General features: G+C 32.6%; 1 protein-coding gene across 7 annotated transcripts in view; it reads left to right on the top strand.

The window, feature by feature from the left end:
* Positions 1-27,804, top strand: part of LOC124354137 (tyrosine-protein phosphatase Lar) — a 784,869-nt gene that overhangs the window by 688,940 nt on the left and 68,125 nt on the right. For 4 of the 7 annotated variants that reach the window (XM_046804381.1, XM_046804382.1, XM_046804377.1 and 1 more), the window contains 3 exons: positions 19,419-19,694; positions 21,178-21,459; positions 27,461-27,478. In XM_046804381.1, coding sequence (XP_046660337.1) covers positions 19,419-19,694; positions 21,178-21,459; positions 27,461-27,478 — 576 coding nt within the window. The remainder of the gene's footprint in view (positions 1-19,418; positions 19,695-21,177; positions 21,460-27,460; positions 27,479-27,804) is intronic. The other 3 variants (XM_046804384.1, XM_046804380.1, XM_046804379.1) reach the window with 2 other exon arrangements.

The raw sequence follows: 27,804 nt of genomic DNA, 5'->3' as shown, positions 1-27,804 counted from the left end.
CCTTACGTGTGTCTGTCGAAATCGAGAAGCTTTTAAACTACACAGTGAAGAACAATATTGGCAGCAATTTCACACGTCAGGAAGACCGTCTACGCATTGTCTGTGGAAAAAATAAACGCAAGCATAGATGATCTAATTTTTATTCCCACATTTAAAGGTCTTCTATGGAAATGAATGTATGTAACATGTTTGTGTGATTTCGACAATGCAGGTTCGACATTTTACTTTTATTTAGAGCAATATCACATGGCACGAGTCACATTACACTTCGTCAATACACTTGCACTGCTGATAGAAAACTACCTGAATGGCCTCCTTAATCTTTTACGGGCCACTTTAACACCAATAGCGGCCGTTGAAAGTTTGTATACACTCTGGAAGTACAAGGAAAACTCTTCTGAAAGTTGTTTTAAAGGTTTGAACATAATCCTCCGGACCTGATGACTCCCTTCCGGATTTCCGGCAATTTGAATAGCCATGAGTGATTTTATATTTCAATACAATATAAATAATATAATCATGATTGATGATGGTTGTATAGTACAGGTCAGCCTTAGTAAATAATGCGCGCTTTCTTATTCATTATAAATGGTGGAAAGTTGGAGATGGATACGGAGGAGGAGGGAGAGAGAGGACATGCAGTTAATTCTGTTCTTATCTTATTTGTGTAATTATTGGAAATATCCTAGTCCAGTTCATTACAATTGTATGGGATAAAATTATAGCCAGCAGTGGCCTCGGACTTGTTTTGAAGTTATATTTACTGTGAATTTTTGAGATTCACTACTATTTTTGTGTTCCGGAATTATTACCTAAAGTGAATGATAAAATATGAAAAAGGTGAAAAATTGCTGTTAAACTGTTAAGGCCTAGTTTTAAAAACTTGACTATAGTAACAAACCACCATTATTTGCATTATATTACATACTTACTGCACAATATTGGGTTTTTATCTCAGGAGACCTTTATTTAGTTTTGTTATAATCATAATTTAAGAATCTCTACCCACATTTAATACATTTTATCTAGATACATATTGTTTCAAAGTAATAACTTCAAACCGTTTCTCTTAAGCTGGCAAAATTGACTATCAAACCTTTGGAAATGTAGTTATTACAACAAAATTTAAAATTCATAAAGCAAAAATTTGTCATTACATATTGCTTCCTCGTACGCATAATCATCACTTCAGACAAGAACTAGTGACAATGCTCTGTTTAGGCTTTTGTCTGACATCTGTTGATCTTACGAAAGTACCATTTTTATTCCAATAAATGAAAACTATTTATGTTTGGAGCACCAGATTTAGTTATGGCAGTAAAGAAAGTTAACCTCTCTAAATGAGATTACTTGCGCTTTTCGCTTGGTCTACTGCAATACAGTAATTAAAGGTCCCGGGAAGAAAATCAATGCCACGTCGAGAAAACTATACTTTCTTTTGGGTCAATGCTCTCTGTTTCAACAGTTAAACATCTGATCTATTTAATCCAGAGTAAAATGGTCCAGTATAAAACATATGAATGATGACCTTTTCGCCTTTAGTACGATGTATGTAAGTTACAGTATTTCTCATTATAGTGTTTATTATCCATTACTTGTTAGAAATGGTTATCTCAACAGTTATAATTTTCTTCTACCTAACATTTAAATCAATTAAACTTTACTGAATTGCATTTTTTTCAATTGTTGTTACATCAGTTTCGACTTTTATTTTATTTATTTAAAATGACAAAACACCAACAAGACAAATCTGACTATAATAGAATTAATAAGGATATAACTTTTTTTATTAGAGGGCGTACAATAAAATGTAGTACTATATAAAACAAATAAACTTATTCTTTTCCTATTCGTCTTTATGAGACGATAAGTGTTACTTAATAAACATCTGTAGTAAACTTAAATACATTGAGTACCATGCACTTAATCTTTAAATTTTATTGTAGCATTTACTCAACGTAGCTTTACTACTTGGAACGTGTGGTGTTATTAATCAAACTTAAAAAAAATGTCTGTGTTGAAGGGTATATAACAATTATTATTCATTCTTTATTATTTTAAATTCTATTAAATAGGCATTTAATACACAGCCGCTCTAACAGCCAATACAGTCTAATATATATGAGCAGGAAGCGTGAGTTCTTTATGGTGATTCTCCGAGTAATCAATAGGTAATTCAGTTTCAATGCCTTTTATTAAAATGGATTTAATGTTTTATACACAGTTTTAACAAAATTCATTATACTTGTATATTTTATACAATTTTGCAGCATCTAATATATCATCTATTAATAGCAAATATAGTTTAAATTGTTATGCAAAACCATACTAAATTTCATGAATATTGATTCGTACTTATCAAAGTCAATATGCGATATTTTACCATCTCGAGATGAGATAATTATCGATAATACCATTATCGATAATCTCTGAGAGATATAGAATGGTTGTAGTCTTGTCCAAATATATTATTAGACACGTCACTTGGTTACCTTTTACGCAAGTAAAGTTTGTGCAACCTTCAATTTACTCTGCAAATAAAACCAGTTAAACAAGAATTTACAACAACCAACAATCCAATAATAATTCAATTTAATTTCTGTGAGGATTTTCGTTTTCAAAGAAAACATCATCAGACTCACGTAACCGAAAAATATGAATTTTTATTGGAGAATTTGTCGTTAAATTAGATAAAGAATTTACTCCAAGTTAGAATCTTCTCAATAGTAACATCATAGACCTCTCAGCGACTAAACCATAAAACTAAAGTTACAAAACTTAATTTATCAAATTAATTCTTATAAATTAAAAGTTATTTGTATACAACAATCCCCCAAAATACCCGTATGGAACTTGTGATATTGGAGTAAGATTCTCGGGTATAAATTGTAAAGGTATGTGTAACAAATGGTACCATGCAGGATGTCAGAGTGTTGCAGGAAAGAGCTTAAAAATTTACTTCTCGGGAAACCGAAAATTGGCAATGTACAAAACGTAGGATAACTCAACGACTGATCTTCTCAAATAAAGAGAAACACTGTCTCACTAAATAGCTGCCAAAATATAGTCAACTAATTAGTAGAAGAAAGTCGGCATTTGAAAGAAAGAGCTCTCAAATTAAAAACCAAGTTAAGCATTCTCCATTCGGCTGGATGTTGCACATTTCAGTGTTCAGCCAACAGCCATGCGTGTTGCACGAAGTACTCCCCGATTGTACCTGTTATGACTAAAGCAAGATTGTGCTCTAGAGAGTGTAGACAGTAACTGGATCCGCCATATTGTCTTTATTATGGTAAGTGACAGTGTTGCGAGCTTAGTGCTCGACGTTACAAGGGGCGGCGTTACCTGTTGAATCCATTAAATTTCTGCTCAAGAAATTACTCATTTTGTCTTTAATTTTATTCTATACTTCCACTTTCTCGTTACCACTGAAGTTAATCGAAGATCTGTCTAATAATCACTTATATATATATATATATATATATATATATATATATATATATATATATATATATATTCACTTCGGTTGTATAATGCAGAATTGCTCTATTATAACAAATTAGACTTCTTAGTTTAAATTTCCTTTAATATTTCGGCTTTGCCGTTTTCAAAAAGGTATAATAAAAGGTATAATAAAAAGTATAAAACAAAAATAACACAGCAACAAAATTTACACAAGTAAATAAATAAACATTTGCATAAATAAATAAATAAAACAGGAATTTTTGAACATGTGATTAACACCAAAGAGAAATATCATGAACAGAGAAAGAATTTAGAAAAATAATTTAGAAAAAATTATAATAACAAAAAACAATTGATCATTTCATCTTTTATTCAGACCAAAGGGTACTTTTGATTTTAATATTAACTGATGTGCCTGTTCTAAATTTTCTAAGTAAATTTTGTTTCCATCTTCTGGTACTTTGCAAATACCTTTCAATGAATAACATTGTTCAAAAATTTTGTTTGTGGCCTAATGCGTGTTGTGAAACCAATTTTTCATCCTGTTTTTTAGACGAACAACGATGATTATTCATTCTTATGTGCAATGGATTGGTTGTCAATCCAACATAATCCATTGCACAATTTTTACATGTTAATTGATAAATTACATTTTTGCTTTTGCAATTAATTTCTCCTCTAATAGGGTAAATTTTCTTTGTTTTACTACTGGTAAAAGAATTTGACGATTTTATAATTTTGCAAGTATTACATCGTTTGTCTTTACAGGGTTGACACTTAAAACTTTTCTTCTTTTCTGAATTTTGAATGTCAGTAGGTGGCAATTTGGGCCGTACCAGAAGATTTTTCAGGTTAGTATTTCTACGAAACACTAGCCTGGGTGGTTTTGAAAATAAGTTTTTAGTAATTGGTGAAGATTCAAGAATTTTGTGTGCCGTTCTTAGAATATTGTTTGTTTTATATAAACCAGGAAAATATTTTGTTATAAATTTTACATCATCATTATTTTGGATTTATGAACATTAGGGTGTTTAATTTGATTATTTATAAATTTTGAAGGATATTTTCTTTTGACAAATGCATTTCCAAGTTTTTCTAGATAATTTTGATAATCTGCACTATCAGTACATAATTTTTTGGCCCTAGCTGATAAACCCCTTTGGTACTGATTTTTTGACATGTACAGGATGGCAGCTGTTGAAATGTAGATAATCCATTGTGTTAACTTTCTTTAATATGAATTTTTGTTTTGAGAAATCCAGATTTAATTAAAAACATCTACATCCAAGAATGTTATGATTTCTTTAGAAAAATTTCCAGGTAAATTTCAAAATAGAGAATTTGTTCAGATTTTCCAAAAATTCTTTTAAATGTTCAAAGCTATTATTCCAGATCATAATTATGATCTGGAATAATAGCTTTGAACATTTAAAAGAATTTTTGGAAAATCTGAACAAATTCTCTATTTTGAAATTTACCTGGAAATTTTCTAAAGAAATCATAACATTCTTGGATGTAGATGTTTTTTATTAAATCTGGATTTCTCAAAACAAAAATTCATATTAAAGAAAGTAACACAATGGATTATCTACATTTCAACAGCTGCCATCCTGTACATGTCAAAAAATCAGTACCAAAGGGTTTATCAGCTAGGGCCAAAAAATTATGTACTGATAGTGCAGATTATCAAAATTATCTAGAAAAACTTGGAAATGCATTTGTCAAAAGAAAATATCCTTCAAAATTTATAAATAATCAAATTAAACACCCTAATGTTCATAAAATCCAAAATAATGATGATGTAAAATTTATAACAAAATATTTTCCTGGTTTTATATAAAACAAACAATATTCTAAGAACGGCACACAAAATTCTTGAATCTTCACCAATTACTAAAAACTTATTTTCAAAACCACCCAGGCTAGTGTTTCGTAGAAATACTAACCTGAAAAATCTTCTGGTACGGCCCAAATTGCCACCTACTGACATTCAAAATTCAGAAAAGAAGAAAAGTTTTAAGTGTCAACCCTGTAAAGACAAACGATGTAATACTTGCAAAATTATAAAATCGTCAAATTCTTTTACCAGTAGTAAAAAACAAAGAAAATTTACCCTATTAGAGAGAAATTAATTGCAAAAGCAAAAATGTAATTTATCAATTAACATGTAAAAATTGTGCAATGGATTATGTTGGATTGACAACCAATCCATTGCACATAAGAATGAATAATCATCGTTGTTCGTCTAAAAAACAGGATGAAAAATTGGTTTCACAACACGCATTAGGCCACAAACAAAATTTTGAACAATGTTATTCATTGAAAGGTATTTGCAAAGAATACCAGAAGATGGAAACAAAATTTACTTAGAAAATTTAGAACAGGCACATCAGTTAATATTAAAATCAAAAGTACCCTTTGGTCTGAATAAAAGATGAAATGATCAATTGTTTTTGTTATTATAATTTTTTTCTAAATTATTTTTCTAAATTCTTTCTCTGTTCATGATATTTCTCTTTGGTGTTAATCACATGTTCAAAAATTCCTGTTTATTTATTTATTTATGCAAATGTTTATTTATTTACTTGTGTAAATTTTGTTGCTGTGTTATTTTTGTTTTATACTTTTTATTATACCTTTTTATTATACCTTTTTGAAAACGGCAAAGCCGAAATATTAAAGGAAATTTAAACTAAGAAGTCTAATTTGTTATTATATATATATATATATATATTTAAACCTACTACGATCCATAATTCCATTTTAGCCAAAATTATTACTATCCTCACTTTTTCTTTTATTCCTGATTTTATCCTAGAATCTCAATATGATTTTAATAGTGAATGTTTACAATAGTAACGTTTATAAACTATTGTACATCCGAACATTCTAATCAGCACAGAAATAACCTGTTTGTGATGCACTAACTTGTTGAATGTTGCTATCAAGATGTGAGATTTTAAAGTAAGCAAATTGATTTTTGTTTTACCATCGTTTTAGATTCTTTTTTTACCAGTCATGGGTTTCAAGATTCAAGAGATCGTAACTAATAAAATAATTTAAATACAATAATTCTTTTTTCCATCACGTGAATTAAACACTTCACTAACGCTCAACCTTACGGGGAGTCGGTTATACTCATAACTATATTTTGGTACATTATTTCGTCAACTGATTATGTTTCACACCAGAAGTGATACTGTAAATGATATATCCATTATTTCACCCCTACCGGAAACTATGGAAACTCTGGATTTGATTGAGAAGTCCTTGGTAACTTCCGTGGTTTCAATCCAATGTTTATGAAAAATCAAAATGTAAAATGTATTAAATTTAATCGTATTGTTTTGGGAGATTTCTCATTTTAAATTTATAGTTATTCTGAATTAAAATTCTTTTTTGTGAGCTATATATTTTTGGAATATTTAAACGATGAAGTTTAAAAAGTTTTAGATCTTTTTAAAATAAATTATTATTTTATTATTGTACGACTAAAAATTAAAAGTGCAAGAAGTTTAACATTGTTCTTTCGAGCCTGCGATCAAGATGTACAGTCGTGTCTTTTAAGGATGTTACTAATTTAAACTCTATAGTTTTTTGTTTGTATTTTTATTTTTGTTTCTGTAAACGCTTTAGTTTTTTTTATATTCAATCGATGAGATTTGATTTACAAGCCAATAAAAATATCGAACAAGCTTAAATCGTTTGAATGCGAATTACTGTAACGTTAAAATGAGAGACGTCTCTGATAACGCTATGACCTTAAATCGGCGCAAAAGTATTTAGTTTCTCATGGAGCAAAACTCGTCGTTTTACTACAGCCGCCGGCTTCACTACAAATAAAATTCGTAAAAGCATTAAAAAATTATTCACAGTTTATTTATTTTCAAACACGTTTTTATTGTACAAATAAAGACAACATGTTATTCCGTATAAAACATTGCAGTACACTCGTAAAAATAATGTTAATTAATATTTGGGTAATATTATCAGGAAAAAATACATACTACATTTTTCTGTACTATAAAGATGTACTTTTTGTGAAGAGGAAATAAAAAAAACTCACGGAGCAAAAACCAATATGTGTAGCTCTGGGTTATAATACAGGGAGAAGAGATATTCGGCAGATATATGGTTATGAATCAGCACACTGAAATCTTCCCTACACTAACAAACACATTAGAACCAAAGCTGCTGACCTTTAAGCATACATTTGTTCAAGTAATGCTATCGCCAGGAGTTTACAATGTGTTTGCTGCTAAGTGATAGTCAATATTGACCTAAGTATTACTCGTCCATTGTCAAAATAGTGGGTGGTAAGAGCGGTGCCGTCTTGGGAAGGCTGTAGAATTTGTTAGGTACAAAACTTCTCGTCCTTTACTTAAAAAGAGCTGGTATAATTAAATTTATTCTTCTGTGGTTTTAATTTTTTTAACACTTTAGTATCATTCCTATTCCGCTTGATGAAAGCAACAGATTCAGTTCTTGAGACGTCGATACGTTACAAGCCTCTAATGTCAATAAAATCTTTTTGATTTTGAAATTATTTGAACATTCCACGAAAATTGTTTTGGTAATCCGTTTACAAAATTTCCTGAGGACTTTCATTGTTAGTAAGAAGATCATGTATAGCCAGCAATTTTACTTGCTGCAAGCAGCAGATTTTACTTGGAGATCGCAGGGGAGTTCAAATGGTACTAGTAATTCGACGACATAAATATACGTTTTCTTGGCATTTTGTTTTGCTGCTTTACTAAATCGTTACCTTTTACCGTAACTCAATCATTAAAAAAATCCTAATCATATTTCCTCAATAATTCAATAAAGGGATTGCAATCCAAACAATTTATACCAAAATTTGTAAACGGTGGTGACTTCGAAGTCTGTTTTTCTATTTTGTGACTAAATACGATTACTGCTGGCCCCTGGAAATTTTTAGGGTCTTTATTAGTGTTACATTTTGTACATGGTATTCAGGAAATAGTACTCAAACAGTTACCCCATATCAGTAAAAGTGGGGAGAAAATACACACCTTGTGACAAGTCAGAATTGTTATGTTCACTGTACGTTTATGGGAGTACAAAAGTATGATGTGTGAAACTAATTTTTAAGTCTTGACATCGCTGATTCATCCCTGGGTCTATAGACATGTCACTGTAACAAGCTAGCCACTACGATCACAGTTACCAGGCGTTATGCACATGTCCAGTTGTGTCGTTTTACGTTCAGAGTGAGAAACGTACATACAAACGTATAGGACATAATTTTATATAAATCTGAATTACGCTCACAGTTACCAGGCGTTATGCACATGTCCAGTTGTGTCGTTTTACGTTCAGAGTGAGAAACGTACATACAAACGTATAGGACATAATTTTATATAAATCTGAATTACGATCACAGTTACCAGGCGTTATGCACATGTCCAGTTGTGTCGTTTTACGTTCAGAGTGAGAAACGTACATACAAACGTATAGGACATAATTTTATATAAATCTGAATTACGATCACAGTTACCAGGCGTTATGCACATGTCCAGTTGTGTCGTTTTACGTTCAGAGTGAGAAACGTACATACAAACGTATAGGACATAATTTTATATAAATCTGAATTACGATCACAGTTACCAGGCGTTATGCACATGTCCAGTTGTGTCGTTTTACGTTCAGAGTGAGAAAACGTACATACAAACGTATAGGACATAATTTTATATAAATCTGAATTACGATCACAGTTACCAGGCGTTATGCACATGTCCAGTTGTGTCGTTTTACGTTCAGAGTGAGAAACGTACATACAAACGTATAGGACATAATTTTATATAAATCTGAATTACGATCACAGTTACCAGGCGTTATGCACAAAACAAACGTATAGTTACCGCGTTCACATGTAGAGTGAGAAACGTGTGTGTGGTCGTTTTAGAGTGTCGTTTTTAACGTTGTGAGAAAACGTAGAGGAGAGACACATGTCCAACGTACAAGAAAACGTATATAGGACCATAATTTTATATAAAATCTGAAATTACGATCACAGTTTACCTGGCGTTATGCACGTCCATTGTGTCGTTACGTTTCAGAGTGAGAAACGTTTACTACGTTAATAGGAAATCCAAATTTTTATATAAATCTGAATTACGTCACAGTTACCAAAGCGTATATGGACATAAATTTTAATTATCACAGTTGATTGTCGTTTTTTTCGTTCAGGAGTGAGAAACGTACATACAAACGTTATAGGACATAATTTTATATAAATCTGAATTACGGATCACAGTTACCAGGCGTTATGCACATGTCCCGAGTTGTGTCGTTTTACGTTCAGAGTGAGAAACGTACATACAAACGTATAGGACATAATTTTATATAAATTCTGAATTACGATCACAGTTACCAGGGGCGTTATGCACATGTCCAGTTGTGTCGTTTTACGTTCAGAGTGAGAAACGTACATACAAACGTAGGACATAATTTTATATAAATCTGAATTTACGATCACATTACAGGCGTTAATGCACATGTCCAGTTGTGTCGTTTTAACGTTCAGAGTGAGAAAAACGTAACATACAAACGTATAGGACATAATTTTATATAAATCTGAATTACGATCACAGTTACCAGGCGTTATGCACATGTCCAGTTGTGTCGTTTTACGTTCAGAGTGAGAAACGTACATACAAACTATAGGACATAATTTTTATATAAATCTGAATTACGATCACAGTTTACCAGGCGTTATGCACATGTCCAGTTGTGTCGTTTTAACGTTCAGAGTGAGAAACGTAACATACAAACGTATAGGACATAATTTTATATAAATCTGAATTACGTCACAGTTTACCAGGCGTTATGCACATGTCCAGTTGTGTCGTTTTACGTTCAGAGTGAGAAACGTATATAGGACATAATTTTATATAATCTGAATTACGATCACAGTTACCAGGCGTTATGCAACATGTCCAGTTGTGTCGTTTTACGTTCAGAGTGAGAAACGTACATACAAACGTATGAGGACATAAATTTGTATATTAAATCTGAATTACGCTCACAGCTTACCAGGCGTTATGCACATGTCCAGTTGTGTCGTTTTACGTTCAGAGTGAGAAACGTACATACAAAACGTATAGGACATAATTTTATATAAATCTGAATTACGATCACAGTTACCAGGCGTTATGCACATGTCCAGTTGTGTCGTTTTTACGTTTCAGAGTGAGAAACGTACATACAAACGGATAGGACATAATTTTATATAAAATCTGAATTACGATCACAGTTACCAAGGCGTTATGCACATGTCCAGTTGTGTCGTTTTACGTTCAGAGTGAGAAACGTACATACAAACGTATAGGACATATTTTTTATATAAATCTGAATTACGCTCACAGTTACCAGGCGTTATGCACATGTCCAGTTGTGTCGTTTACGTTCAGAGTGAGAAACGTACATACAAACGTATAGGACCATAATTTTATATAAATCTGAATTACGATCACAGTTTACCAGGCGTTATGCACATGTCCAGTTGTGTCGTTTTACGTTCAGAGTGAGAAACGTACATACAAACGTATAGGACATAATTTTATATAAAATCTGAATTACGAATCACAGTTACCAGGACAGTTATGCACATGTCCAGTTGTGTCGTTTTAACGTTCAGAGTGAGAAACGTATATAGGACTTTAGGATATTGTATATAAATCTGAATTACGACTACACAGTTACCAGCGTTATGCACATGTCCAGTTGTGTCGTTTTACGTTCAGAGTGAGAAACGTACATACAAACGATAGGACATAATTTTATATAAATCTGAATTACGATCACAGTTTCCAGGCGTTATGCACATGTCCAGTTGTGTCGTTTTAACGTTCAGAGTGAGAAACGTACATACAAACGTATAGGACATAATTTTATATAAATCTGAATTACGATCACAGTTACCAGGCGTTATGCACATGTCCAGTTGTGTCGTTTTACGTTCAGAGTGAGAAACGTACATACAAACGTATAGGACATAATTTTATATAAATCTGAATTACGATCACAGTTACCAGGCGTTATGCACATGTCCAGTTGTGTCGTTTTACGTTCAGAGTGAGAAACGTACATACAAACGTATAGGACATAATTTTATATAAATCTGAATTACGATCACAGTTACCAGGCGTTATGCACATGTCCAGTTGTGTCGTTTTACGTTCAGAGTGAGAAACGTACATACAAACGTATAGGACATAATTTTATATAAATCTGAATTACGATCACAGTTACCAGGCGTTATGCACATGTCCAGTTGTGTCGTTTTACGTTCAGAGTGAGAAACGTACATACAAACGTATAGGACATAATTTTATATAAATCTGAATTACGATCACAGTTACCAGGCGTTATGCACATGTCCAGTTGTGTCGTTTTACGTTCAGAGTGAGAAACGTACATATAGGACATAATTTTATATAAATCTGAATTACGATCACAGTTACCAGGCGTTATGCACATGTCCAGTTGTGTCGTTTTACGTTCAGAGTGAGAAACGTACATACAAACGTATAGGACATAATTTTATATAAATCTGAATTACGATCACAGTTACCAGGCGTTATGCACATGTCCAGTTGTGTCGTTTTACGTTCAGAGTGAGAAACGTACATATATAGGACATAATTTTATATAAATCTGAATTACGATCACAGTTACCAGGCGTTATGCACATGTCCAGTTGTGTCGTTTTACGTTCAGAGTGAGAAACGTACATACAAACGTATAGGACATAATTTTATATAAATCTAAATTACGATCACAGTTACCAGGCGTTTATGCACATGTCCAGTTGTGTCGTTTTACGTTCAGAGTGAGAAACGTACATACAAACGTATAGGACATAATTTTATATAAATCTGAATTACGATCACAGTTACCAGGCGTTATGCACATGTCCAGTTGTGTCGTTTTACGTTCAGAGTGAGAAACGTACATATAGGACATAATTTTATATAAATCTGAATTACGATCACAGTTACCAGGCGTTATGCACATGTCCAGTTGTGTCGTTTTACGTTCAGAGTGAGAAACGTACATACAAACGTATAGGACATAATTTTATATAAATCTGAATTACGATCACAGTTACCAGGCGTTATGCACATGTCCAGTTGTGTCGTTTTACGTTCAGAGTGAGAAACGTACATACAAACGTATAGGACATAATTTTATATAAATCTGAATTACGATCACAGTTACCAGGCGTTATGCACATGTCCAGTTATGTCGTTTTACGTTCAGAGTGAGAATCGTGTATGGATATAACATAATTTTATATAAATCTGAATTACGGTCTCCTCTCTTTATTGCAGTCTAAAAGTTTTATTAAACCAACTGTTTTAGTCCAGATTACAAAGTATTTTTGTAGTAAAATACATAGAAGATATCCACGAGTAGCGAGCACCACGCACTGTTGTGCTGAGTGCCGCCCTCCACAGTGTGTGTTTGTCGTCACAAGTACAATGTGGGAACACAATTCGTTGTTTAACCACGGGCAGCAATATCCTGAGTGGTGGGCAAATATCAATATCGCTCACCGTTGAAATAATCACTTTTAAACCATAACCTGTTCAAGTGCACTTGGACCTCTGGGCTATCTTAAAATAAATAAGTTGAAAATACAAAATTGCACAATTCGATAACAATACAGTTCCTGAGACAAGATACAAAAAACAGAATATAAAATGGTTGATTATTAATAAACTCACTACTTGTCATTTAATTCCTGAGATAAGCTGCCTACAAACAGACAGGTAGACAATCATACAGAAAAGAAATCTTCGGTAAGACAACAGAGATATTGTGTCAGCGTACTGAGTGATAGTCACCAATAACGCTGAGTCAAATCAAATAGAAAGACGTGCACTATTATAGAAATAGGTTTTGTCCATGTATAAAGGAAGTTTAGTGGATATTTTAATGTCTGTGTTAATAATAATAATAATAATAATAGATAATAAATACAGTGTGTCTCGAGATATCTTACCACATGTTCAACTATTACAGTCATATTTTTTAATTGCGTTTCATATCAGTGCTTGAATAATAAAATAACACACCATGTCATAATGATGATGTATGTGTTGGAGTAGTTACTAGGTAGCCTGTATGAGTCAGTATGTCACATGTTAAAATGTTATATGATTGTACTCGGTTTGTTTAAAAATTCATTTATCTCCGATTATCTCGTTGCCATCATTAGACCAATGGAAAAATGTTCTATAACGCTTAGCCAAATCCCATGGAAGAGACATGTGCCGACATCGAATGCGCTGTTGCCTGTATTAAAATGAAGCTTCATGCAAACTTTAAAGTGTATATGTTAGTTCAATTTTTAGATATCGTGCGGACAGACAAGCAAAGAGAAATGAAATTTTCCAGCACCTCGAGTAATATGCTTTGCTATCACCAATAAGCAAAAAGAGCTGCTCATTCTACAACTCCAACTTAGGTTTTGACTAGTAGTAGGAAGTAAAAGAAATAACAAATATTGTCTATGATCTTTTTAAACGAAATAAAAAAAAATATTTATTAGGCCCTTTTAGTTAAATAAACATATTTATGGATATACAGCATTTATGGATTTTATTGTTTGATGTAATACTGTTTTGGAAACAGTTTTACGAAGCTTAAAATGTGCCTCATAATTATGTGATAATATTGGTCAGATGATAGCTGGCGTGGTACAGGAAAGGCATAACTTGTTCCTTTATGATCGAGTGCGTCCTTCCACAGACGTGGTCGACTCATGGCACTCCATCTTAGCCTTACGCTTAAAGCAAATTTAGGATTTAAGTCAAAGGGTAATTCACTTGACATGATATTTCCTTGGTGGGTGTCACCAGAATAAAGTTTTCTGTGTTCTGACTGAACTCGGAGTGAAACTTGATGAACTTGCTCTTCTCGAAGTGTACTTTGAGCTAATATTTTCACTAAAGCAGTGACGTAAATCTTAAGTAACTATTTATGTTTGGAACTAAGTATAGTTCTGATTTGTCAGTAATGTGCTGTAAACCTTTATAAGCACATGTTTGTCGATTTCGATGCGATACTCATATCATCTACTTAGATTAGAAAAACATTAACATAAAAACATTAGGTCATAAAATTAATCTTCGTGATACGCCACAGAATACACTATTACTTTCATCTGGTATCACAGGAAATGTTTCCAGTATAAATTTGAACAGTCGAATGTCTTTTACACCAATGTTCCGACCTTACAAGATCAATTTCATTATTTATAGATCTGGAAGTATAATTTGGGTCACTTAAGATGCCTAAATTTTCGTTTGTCACTTACAATATTGAGAAAATACTGTGTTGTTACCATGCAATTTATCGAGATCAGATTTAAAAGTTGAGTAAACCCAATTTTATGTTAAGAAGATCGATAAAAATAAATAGTTTGAAAATATTTTAGTTTGATATATTCTGTGGAGTGCGAAAATGCAATAATGTATCAATTGTAATTTTTATGTTAAGTTATTTTATATATGAGAGCTGTGATCCATAAAAATTATGAACTTCTGTGGACTACTTACCTCGAAAGAAGTCGACGCTTTAAGAACTTGAAAGAACATTTTAATTCAGCCCTCCAGCCAATTTCTTTTCCTCGGCGTGGTATTGTCTTGCTCCAAGGGCTGGTAATTGCGCTTTATGTAGTAGACCTGGCGAGCTGCGCAGGCAATTCCGTTAGAAAACATTACCTCCCATGTCTCGTAGATTTCGTGGTGAATTTCGTAAACACGTGTATTTTCCAGATCGCTCAAACACGATCAATACGGTTACATTCTGTGAACTCCATTTACGGGTCAATGGCATGTTTCTCAAACACTGCGCCTTTATTCAGTGGTTAGTTTTAGGTTCAGTTAGGGAACTGGTATATTCATGTTAAATTAGCAATTTTTCGATACAATTAAAAAATAGTATTAGCCAAAAACCGCTAAAAGTTTTGGGTTTTCGTGTGCTTATTGTAGATGTATTTTTCTTAATTTTTACAGTGTAACTCTTGATTTAGGACTTTGTATTCAAACACTTTTACAAATTTAATTATTTTTTTGCGTCTTTCATTGCTGCTTGTTGTTGTTTATTGTCATGTTTGAAATATACAGAAAAGACTTCATTGACTCTGGCGTAGTAATTTTGGTCGAAAATTTATTAAGAAAGGAAACAATATTATTTCTATGTTATAACCCCAATAAAATTTGCATTTCATTCTCCTGGGGCTATTTAATTACAGAAAGTAGTTTTATAAATCATATGTATTTCGTTTTCTTTTGCTCCTAAAAGACCAAAGAAATAAAACAGTATTAAAATTGATAAGGAATAAGAAAAATATATAATTTTGTTACCTGCTTTTCTCCTCAGTCCAGTCTAAAACATAACGACTTAACACACGTGCATCAGGTTTCATACTACTCTTTCAAAATCCTTTGTTGTTTATATATAAATTATAAATCCTTTGCTTACATGTTTTTTAAACTATTAACTTTTGGCTCATGTCCAATGATCAGATATCCTGATTTTATTGGTTATCTCCGTATTACCCCATTATTGGAACAATGTTGTACATATTTTTGTGAAATCCAGAGTTAAATTTCCGAAAATAATAATGAGTGGTGGAGCGCTTCAGCAATTATTAGCGAATAGGGTAGGGTAACAATTAGGGGTGACAAAGGCCAAATTAAAACCCTTCGCAACGGTTCAAGTTTCGTAAATCAATGAACCTCAGCCTTTTATATAAACCCAATGAAAACAATGCGCAGTATAAGTTGCCTTTGTATGTTTTAAGTTATGTGTTGTTAATATGCTAGCTCATTTAATTACAACAGTCGGAGTGTTTTTGCTAATATTTTATTGTATAATTTATAATAGCCATTATGTGTCTGGGAAGGCAAACATACTGAGAAACCCACTGTGTATGTTTGTTATTTGTTTCGCCTATCGGCACACAAGATGTACACATGAATATATTTAAATTCCAAATTTAAAGAGTAATGGATGATTAGTAGTTATAATTTGAATATTTCATGTGCAAGTCGAGTAATGAATATTTAAGCAAATCAGAATGTGACGATAAACTATTAACTATTTAAATATATTATGTTTATAATTGAAACACATGATGAATGGATTGAAAAATGGATTTGGTTAAGTAATTTACCCCACCAGTATTGTCCGTCCTCCTCGTCATTTTTGTAGTGAAGCCGACTATACTGCAATGAATGTACAAATACCTAACTAATTGTTCATTTTCACTAATATTGTATGAGTCATTGTCTTTCTGGGAATATTTCAGAACCAGTGTACAAGGGGTATTAACCAAACAAACAATGAGTAACGTCATTTTTTCATTTACGTCTTGTACAAAGACTTACTGTATTTGTATTAACACGTTTATAATAACAGAAATGAAGTTGATGGAATAATCAAATGCATGAGTCCAAATTATCACTGACTCGATATTGCTTCCAAGTATCACGGTCGATACGTGAGCCCCACACCCGCCGTCGGTGAGCCTGCCAACTACGAGTATCTCAGCCTCTCAAGGGCTTGAATGCTGGTGTGGAAACGAACGATGCAAATCTAATACTTCTAAATCAGTATATTGTGTTTATTCGGAGTGTTATAATTAAACGTGCATGAAGAATAAAATGTTATTGATAGACAGTATTAGTATTATGTATACACTTAGTAATCGGATTACTGTATATTAGTTGTTTTTCCACCTGAGCTACAGCCAGATCGCAAGAAGACTATGTAATTTATTGTTTACTTACCATCTCAGTGACAGCAACCACTCGAGCAAGAATGATTTATTAATGGCCAAGTCACAATACAGCGTATGAGACATTCAAAGATGACAGAAACGATTCAAATGAGAGAATTAGGTCCAGATTATTTGATTCTGACTGATAATATCTGGTCTGTAATCTATGATCATTACCTAAATATGCAGTTACAGATCTAATTATGGTAAAACGTTATATAGTACACTAACGTATTGCAACAGTGGTTTACGACTGGTCGGCTGGTAGGGTTGTGGCTGGAGACCATCCTCATGACCTGTGTGGGTTGCCTTTTACCTTAATAATTTACGAGTATACGTCAATAACTTATAGGCCTCTGTGGAGTTTCGCCATTTAAATCTTTACGCTGAGAATGTAACAATGCCTTTTGGGTGTATTTTGTTTGTTACTACAGAGGTGACGACAATTTGTACTGTCTCAGTCCTATCAGTTTCTCCAAAGTAAAAAAAAAAACTATTATTTTCGTCCGGTTCCTAGGGCTAACACACCATTACATACATATGTGTAGGTGTATGTAGCCACAAGATGAGTAAGAGAGAGAAAACTTGCGTCCAGGGCCTTCCTTACCAATTGATTGTCACGGCTGCGTTGCCATAGAATGTTGGAGCAATACTGTTTAATAAGTTGCCTGCTAAACTAAAAACCACCACAAACATTTAACCATATAAATTGCGGATTGAGGCTGGTTAAGGATATCTATTTCGTGTAAAACTTTTAAAATGAACTCTTTTTAAATGCACTTTTGGTTTTTACTTTCAAGTTAGCTACCTTATTTGATACAAAAGTACGAGTATCTACTGTAAATGTATAACGACATTAATTGTACTTTAATATGGCTTTTGTTAAGCGCTATTTGCATTAGTGACAATTGAATAGTCCAATAAAATTCAACAGTGATCTAAACATTCAGTTGTAAGTGTTTTACGACATATTTAGGACTCAGATTATGTTTTGAGTAAGAAATAGAAGAATTAGCGCCAAGGTGTACGAAATTTCGTTAGGCTAAATTGTACTAAATTCTTAACGTCAACTAATTCATGGATAACAAAATTAATGACTATTATTGCTTAATATTAATAAATTTCAGGGGCGTATAGCAATAGCGATGGTTTGTTTATGGTTTCACACATCAAGCAAATAAATGGCGATGGGAGTGCCGATGGCCGAACGGTCTAAGATGTCGGACTTTGGATCTGAGATAGAGATAGCACAGGTTCAAGTCTTGTCTGTGACCGTAGCACTTTTTATCAGTACTGTCGATCTTGCAATGTATCGACGCTCTCCCTTATTCTATTTCGTAAGATCCTTTCACAGACCATTGACCAAAAATATTCATATAATATAAATGTTATTCGAGTCATTATAAACTATATTTATTTATGATGTTTATTTATTATAAGCACTCAATATAAAACAGTGTTTATACATAAAGCCGTATACAAATTAACAACGTTTATCCACATATATTCGTACTTTTTAACCACTATCAACATCTGAATGGTTTCACTTAAAAGCTTTATTATGGTGGTTAGTATTTAAGTACTTTTTTATTTAATTATTAATCTCTTAGTAAAAATAATCAATTTAAATTTGTCTTCGATAGAAGTCCGCCAATAATTCGATAATTGCCTAACCAATTAATGTGCTTGCACTTATATCGATATCCTTCCACCTCAGTCTACATCGAGCGCTGAGAGTGATGCTCTGCTCACAGCGTGTTGAGCCTCTTATGTTGTGACCAGTTGGACAGACAGAAACCGGGGAAAATATGTGAGCTGAGCGAATTTCCAAAACTTTGACGAACCTAGTTTACAACCGATCAGTTTCGCTTTGATTTTTTTCCTTGCCAAGTGAGCACTGACATGGTGAAATATGTTGACGTTTCTTCAGGGAATTATTATAAACGATCCACTGGTCGTATTATCAGTGATGAAACTTCTACTGACAATTTAAAGGTAATTTTAGTTTCAGTTTTGTTTGTGCTGCTGTTGACCGCATGTGAACCGGCCAGTCAGTGGTGGGCGGCGCATCACTCCCAACACTCGCTGAATCGACTGTACAGTAGTTATAGATATGTAAACTGTTGCTTTGTTTCAGTGCGCCGTGTGCCGCCGTCATTCTCGATCCCGCCGCCACCTCAGCACGAGGTGATGCTGGGGCAGGACCTGAACTTGACGTGTGTGGCCGTGGGGTCGCCCATGCCCTACGTCAAGTGGAGGCGGGGTCCAGCCACCGACTTGACTCCGGAGGACAAGTTGCCCATAGGCCGCAACGTGCTGGAACTCACCGGTATCCAGGAGTCGGCCAACTACACCTGTGTCGCCGCCAGCGCACTGGGCGTCATCGAAGCCACCACCCACGTTAAAGTCCAGTGTAAGTGCCAAAGGCTCGTAGATTTTACAATAAGGCATATATTTAGTGAAGAGAACATAAATATAGTGCTGCTACTAAAACAGGGAACACATACTCATGTTTCAAAATTATACTCGATATTCGACTATTCGGCCAATATTTATATCACTACTGGTAGCGGCAGCCATAGTTATTCGGATCTGTTCACCTGTAAACAAATTGAATGCTTTCCTCATCACGCCACGTCTGATGTGTTGTTCGTACTTCAGTTAATACATCACCAATAAAACACCATTTTACTTATGCTTTTACAGTTTCAGCTTTTCCCTGTTTTGTTCACATCATTTTTATCAACGATAACTATGTTTAATTCGTATATTTTCCACCAGTTTCGAAGGCGTACCGGATTTCGAATAATATTAATTATTTAAAGTATAACCCATAATTTTGGAACAGGTACTGAAACCGTGGTCGGATTAAAGATTTAGAACCAAAAATTTAAAAGCGGATCCGATCCATCCCTATCTGTTATTATTTATATTAAACACTTGCAAACTGACTTGCTTGAAACATTATTGAGTAGTACTTACGAAGGTTGCAGATTCAACTTGGTAATACCATTAGTTCTTACCAAGATAAAGTTCTTACCTTTTGCCGATTCTCCGCAGTCAGAATCCCGTTACTTCGATGTCGTTTTGGTATTAGATTAGGTTAGGCTATGTTGCGAAGCTTGCAAAAAATTATAAAATGGAGAAGGAAACTCGTGAAATAGGCAAAATAACAATACAATTTTCCTGTTACAGGGATTCATTGACAATTTTATAAAATAGGCAAACTTGTGGCCTTTTTTCAAAATTACCATTCACTGGGTATTCTAGACGTCAAAAACCATCCTGGATATTTCTCGCCTTACTCTTGTACTTAGAAAATTGTTTGTACTCTATTTTTACGTAAGACTCATTTACTACTATATTACACTTTAAGGATTGCATTGTATTTCAATATTTTGCATTCTATTACAACATAGAATCGAAATTAAATAATAGACTACTGACCGGAATATTGCTAAACAAGTGCCGAAAAGTACTTGATGACATCGAATTGATCATTACTTTCCAAAATCATTTGCCTTTAGTTGCCAGTGAAAGAAATAAACTAAAAGCTTTGCCTTGCATAGGTGGTATGGGAGTAGTGCGATTCCATACCACTCTTAGTACTAATTCGATGTCTATCTTATAGCAAGGCCGTAGTTCTCGAGGGGGTCCAAGGAACCCTCCCCTCAAATTTTGAAATGATTCAATTATTGACATGTACTACTGAAAGATTGTTTTCAACCAAGAAACGGGTCAAGACTTTTTAGGAACAAAATGGGGCTTTACTCTCTGTCCACTACGGGAAAATATCAGTAACGTCTGCTGTCTACTAAATCAACATTATGCAGTCACTCAGAGTTTCCAATATAACCATTAATAAAATAGCGTAAAACTATCTGACACTGTTACAGCGCTGCCCGGGCCGCCGACGAACATCCAAGTATCGGACATCACGGCGACTTCGGTCCGCTTGACGTGGGCTTATCCTTCGGAGGATCTCCAGTACTACGTCATCACGTACAAGCCCAAGTACGCCAACCAGGCCTTCAGCGAGATCTCAGGTATCATCACCATGCACTACACGGTGCGCTCGCTCAGCCCCTACACGGAGTACGAGATGTACGTCATAGCCGTCAATAACATCGGCCGTGGCCCGCCCAGCTCGCCCGTCATCGTCACTACGGGAGAGACAGGTACATCATAGTCAATATTATTATATGAGTGGATGTAACTGGTCATAAAAAATACGAAAACTATGTTGATTAGGTGTACTCTGATTCGATAAGCCCATGCAAAGTTATGGCAGATTAATAAGCATTGGTGCTTATCGATATTGGCAGCATTGATGGAAAGAACTGGGACCAACGTTCTGTCTTTTCATTTGTTAGAAAAATTCAGATATTTTAAAAGTGTTAGAGTTCTATGACTTTCCATTTTGCGATGCCAGAAAGCTTTTCGTAATGAAGAAAAAAATGTTTACAATTACATTTGCTTTAGTGTATACTTTACATTAGGAATAACAAATACTAACAATTTTAGATTAATATTTTGGACTTTTTCATTTAATATATTGTGTAAAACAGTGTTACGTCCTACATCTTTAAAATTCTTACTATGCTGCTTTCCCTAGTTGTTATTACCGAAAAACTAAAAATTGTTAAGCTGTGGCAAGTTTTTTTTAACTCTGAATAGAGCTAAATGGAAGTTTTCGTTTGATTACTTAACATTATTCTAGATAGACACTCTTGCCTTTTGTGAAATTAATAAATCACTATTTAGATTAAATGTAAAATTAATCAAACAAAATATGAAACTAATTTTTAGAAATCAATACAATAAATAAGTCTTTTGCCAACTATTTTACAATTCTTAACTCAACTAGAATGCAAGTTATTGTGAATAATGATAAAATGACACCAGTCATTATTTGAAAAGACTTTCTAGTGTTCAGGAAAAAATGCCTAAAAACTAATATTTGCCACTATAAAGAATGATTAGATTTGTGAGTCTTTGGATATTTTTTCCTTCTTCCTAACCAAAATCTCTACATTTTAGTTTTCCAACCAGTAGTCATGGCCCTAGGTTTGGAGACACTTTTTTTATCACAGTTTGGAATTACTGTGAAACAACAAGCCTTGACATAGTACATTTATATTATCTGCTTTCTATTAAAGATTTTGGGAATGTAAACGAGTTATCTTTATGCTCTGCTTATTAACCAAATACTGACTCTAGAAAAGTTTGAGCAGAAAAACAATACTGCAGATTTTGTTTAATAGATGTTCACTTACCTTATGTCATATGTGTCTTCTCTTATGTCAAGATCTGTTCATTGTAGATACAATTTTACCGGAAATACAATTCCTTGAAATATAATTTGTCTTGAGTTGTCCAAAACTGTCAAACTGAACAGTGAAATCCTAGTACATTGAAGTCAAAACCTCTTGTGCTAAATACTAGGGGATTATCCACTTTATCTTATAATAACTCTAAAACTGTTTAGAACATGGACACCAAAATATTGTTGCACCAACTTAAAATCCAGTTTCAGTATTCTCAATGACTGATACATTTTGTTCTCTGAATGATAATTTTTTTGTTGGAATGCACTGAAGATGTTAAAAATTATTTTTTCTCTTTTAATGGAGAATAAACCTGAAAATAATTTACCAAAACATTAAGCAATACCTAAAAACTGTCCCTCTTTGAATTTGGTTTTGATGATGTATAATTAAAAATTCAGAAAGGAAAATATTTGCATAAATTGAAGAACCCTGACTGAAAATGTGGCATGTAGAGTTGTTACACACACACATACATTATGTATGAAAAGATGCTCAAATCATGTTTAAAAGTTAGGATCTCTATACATTTCACCCCTTTGGGTTTAGGGTTACTATGACGTACAACAATAGTTCATTTGACCTGTAGGATTTTACATTAGTGATCGTAAATGTTAGTCACTGTTATGCTTAAGGCATATGTTTGTCATTTGACCTAACTTGTCAATAATTTAAATTTCCTCTTTCATCCGTGTTGAACAGTCTCTGAAAAATATGAGTAAAAAAGATAGTAAATAATGAGTTTGTTATATTTTAGCAATTAAGAAAATGTAATATCCTTGAATAAGTTCTGACATATTTCTTGTCAGTTACTCCACTTCTTCATTAGCGAGAAAGTTCCATTAGAAGATTGAATATCTAATGGTTGGTCTGCTGATTAAACTGATATTTTCTTCAATAATACAAAATTGGATGAACTGCAATATAGTTGATTAATTAACATGTATTGATTTTGAAAGTTGTGTTGGGTATATTCAGTAGTCTTTCAATGTGATTTGACATTGTAGCTGTTCTGAAAAATGTTCTTTTTATAAATTTTATATTGGTATTACACAATTTGTATTAATTTTCAATGTAAGGAAGTATTCCTAATTGGATAGGGAGTATTAGTTTTTATTGGAATATTTTGTTGATGTATTACTTAAGATTTGTATTTACAGGAAACAGATTTTACTTTTAGAGCAGAAACACTGCAGGTTTTTGTGTTTTGTGATTGCAATTTTTGTATTTTGATGAATTTGTCCAACTTTTTGTCTCTAAAAAAATACTTTTTGCTGTTTTCATGCTTTGGTCCCGTTGGATTTTACTGTTGATGTAAGTCTGCAAGTATGTGTGTCCCACAAAATAGTGACACTGCACTAAATATGTCAAGCACTGTGCACTCTAGAATAATTTTACTTATGAGGAGTATATTGAGATCAGTCCCACAAAATAGTGACACTGCACTAAATATGTCAAGCACTGTGCACTCTAGAATAATTTTACTTATGAGGAGTATATTGAGATCAGTCCCACAAAATAGTGACACTGCACTAAATATGTCAAGCACTGTGCACTCTAGAATAATTTTACTTATGAGGAGTATATTGAGATCAGTCCCACAAAATAGTGACACTGCACTAAATATGTCAAGCACTGTGCACTCTAGAATAATTTTACTTATGAGGAGTATATTGAGATCAGTCCCACAAAATAGTGACACTGCACTAAATATGTCAAGCACTGTGCACTCTAGAATAATTTTACTTATGAGGAGTATATTGAGATCAGTCCCACAAAATAGTGACACTGCACTAAATATGTCAAGCACTGTGCACTCTAGAATAATTTTACTTATGAGGAGTATATTGAGATCAGTCCCACAAAATAGTGACACTGCACTAAATATGTCAAGCACTGTGCACTCTAGAATAATTTTACTTATGAGGAGTATATTGAGATCAGTCCCACAAAATAGTGACACTGCACTAAATATGTCAAGCACTGTGCACTCTAGAATAATTTTAGGAAAATGTATTTTCTCCAACATTTTGTTCTCTTGAACATTTTTTTGTTGTTGTGAGTGACAATGTGTATGAAAATTTTAAATTGGTAAAGGATCTCTTAAAACAATAAATATTTGTAAAGTCATATATTTGTAAATTTACAATTCAAAAGATCTTTTGAGTTTTTTTCTATCAATTATGCTCACTTTGATTTTAGGACATGGTAAGCACAGCTTTATAAGAGGTAACAATAAAAATCATGAAGTGTAAGTATAATTATAATTTTCTAAAACATGAAATATTTATATCTGCTGTATATATATTGCTTGTGCTGAGAATTAAACTAATAAACGTTTCATATTTAAATTAATTTCTGTTAAAAAAAGTTATTGCAATACAAAAATAATATCTACTATTTTATTTTCAAGTATTCTTTTTTTACGATATTTGAAGTCTAATCTTACAATTTTTAATACAGCAATCAGTGATTTGCAGTCAAATTTTATTTTGGCACAGAGAAATATGATAATAAAATGATTATCTTGTACAAATGTACAATCTTTTTGTTAATTTTGAGAATATTACTTATGAGGAGTATATCGAGATCAGTCTTGTTTTTTAATGAACACAGAAAACAGTTTAAATTTTTGTTTTTAATTATTAGCTACCTTTTTGCATATATACAAAATTTATAATTTTGTCACCTTTATCCATAAAGCTAGTACCCAAATATTCGGGACTAGATTCCAGCATAGTGAAGTGACCGGTTTGCGTAGTTACTAATATAACATTACTTTGTTTGAATAGGTTATGAATCGGCTAACCTTGTAATAAAACTAATAAGGTATTTATTTTTTTTAAATAATTTGTTTCAAACAATCCTCTTAAAATAACACTATCCCTTATCGAGTTTACAATATAAAACAACTAGAAGGTAAAAGGAATCGATGCGAAAAAAATTACAGGTCTTGTGTAAAAAGAATTGAGAAGAGTTTAAAACATTAAAGAAAAGTTATATGGTATGTATTAAAGATGTTCACTGTACACGGCACGTGCATGGACTGTGTATAAGCTCCTTATCACCTCTATATCACAATGACCTGATTTCTCCTGTACATGCACAGACATGCACATTCCAGGCACCCCCACTCGCATACTGTTACCCTTATTTTTTCTTGCAGGTCTTTGTTCCTGAGACTATTCTTGAAACTTTATACTTATTCACCAACTGCTGTTTTTTTCCTGTGATACACTAAAATAGGTTCCAATCCATTGTAAATTACTTGATGTAAGATATACCAAAGCTATTTAAATGTGTTTGGACACTAAATTGACTTTTAAATAAAAAAAAAAACTTTTATGTGCTCTCAACAATCAAAATATATTTTTAAACAATGGAAAATCATTATTTATTCTACATATATTTACTGAAAATGTAAATTTTCTGCTCATTTTTAGGCTACTAGCTCATAAACTGTTCCAATTATTTAAATACAATTTTCAGAGAGTGTTAAAAAATATTTAGTGAGGAATCTGTATGTTTAAAATGTAATATTTTTTATAAGAACTGTTCATTTTGTATTAAACAATAATTTACATTAAAATTAATCATCTTACATAACAACTCAATATGTTTTGTCAGAAAGGAGTTCCCTTTAACAAATTTTAAAAAAATTGACAATTTCAATGTGATAGAAAGTTATGAGCTTTGAATTATGAACTAATGAGTAGTCTGTGTGGCTGTGAGTATGTGAAGTGCACTTGAGTTAAACGTGTGAGGTTTGCCGCCGTCTCTCTACACCTGGATGAGTTTTGCCCTATAACACGAATTTTAAACCTCGAAACATTTTAATTTTCTTTTACTAGTCGTATAATTAAATGAGACGTCTCAATATGATAAATATGTTGCTTTTGAGTTTTATAAAAAGTGTGAAGAGTGATTTTCATGTTTGAGTATTTATGTGACAAAAAATACTTGAAAATGTTTGTGACCAATAAATTATGGGGAAATTAATAATCTTTTGCATGCATGTACACTTCTGAAGTTGTATATCTTGCAAACTTCAATCATATATAACAGGAATAGCGGTGTAAGGTTTAGCATAGGTCTTAATAAACAGAAATGAAGATGGCTGTAAATATAAATATAAGTAAATTTTATGTGAAAATGTTCACTCCAAATTTCATATGGATTTGTTGCCTGCTAAACCATTATGAAGAGAAATAGTTGAGATGACCTAAGAATGCTTCTCTAAATATCTGCAGAGTAATGACATATTTACAACTTATGGTATGTTTCTATTTAATTTATTTAATTTTTCTGCTGGATGATTTAAAATGTAGATTTTGAATGCAATGCTGAAAATTTATTGTTTTATTACTTTTTGTGGTTATTACCTGCACGTATTATTACATAGATTAATAAAATGCCTTTGAAAAAGTGTATAAAGCTTAACACCACAAAAGGCACAATGAATGTATTTTATAAGAATGTAAAGACAAAAACCCGTTATAAAAAATTGTTGGATGGTTTTTTATGCTTGTTAAACAATGTAAAAATATATAATTAAATTTATATACCGTGTGTACATTCTTAACAAGTTTAATAGGTTTTATTTTTAATAGTGGTGATAATGTATATTCAAAAAAAGAAAAAATCAAGAATGAGTACATACAAGATTCTAATATCCTCAATTGTATTCATTCAACATTTTACGACATTTGTCACAGAAAATAATTTTAAAATAACAATTTCTAAGTGAAAAAGGATATATTATTGTAATTTTAGAATATATCTCTAAAATTAAACAATTTTGGTTCTATATTGTTTTAAAAACTGTACTAATTGTGTGTTTGTTTTTCTTTAGTGGATCAACCAGGCACAAGTAAGTCATGGTTTTGTACATGTAATTCAGCTTCAATCACTGTGTTGATCGTGTTTGTTTTTCATTTTGTGCTGATATATTCCATATACAGGGTGGCCAGTAAGTCCATCTTTTGTTAGTTTGTAAGGTTTACAGATTAATATATCTTGAGTATTAATATATTAAATTAAATTAAAATCAGAAGGTGGAAAGCAGGAACATTTTAAATTATCAATCCTCTTATGGTAGAGTGTTGGAAAGAATAAAAACAGTGACTTTGTTCCAAACAGAAGATGTTTATCATCACCAATTTTTGTGTATTGAAGTTCAAGGTAAAATTGGAACTG

The sequence above is a fragment of the Homalodisca vitripennis genome, chromosome 2 (genome assembly GCF_021130785.1).
Source record: "Homalodisca vitripennis isolate AUS2020 chromosome 2, UT_GWSS_2.1, whole genome shotgun sequence".
Lineage (NCBI taxonomy): Eukaryota > Metazoa > Arthropoda > Insecta > Hemiptera > Cicadellidae > Homalodisca > Homalodisca vitripennis.
This window is presented reverse-complemented; position numbering and strand designations above follow the sequence as displayed.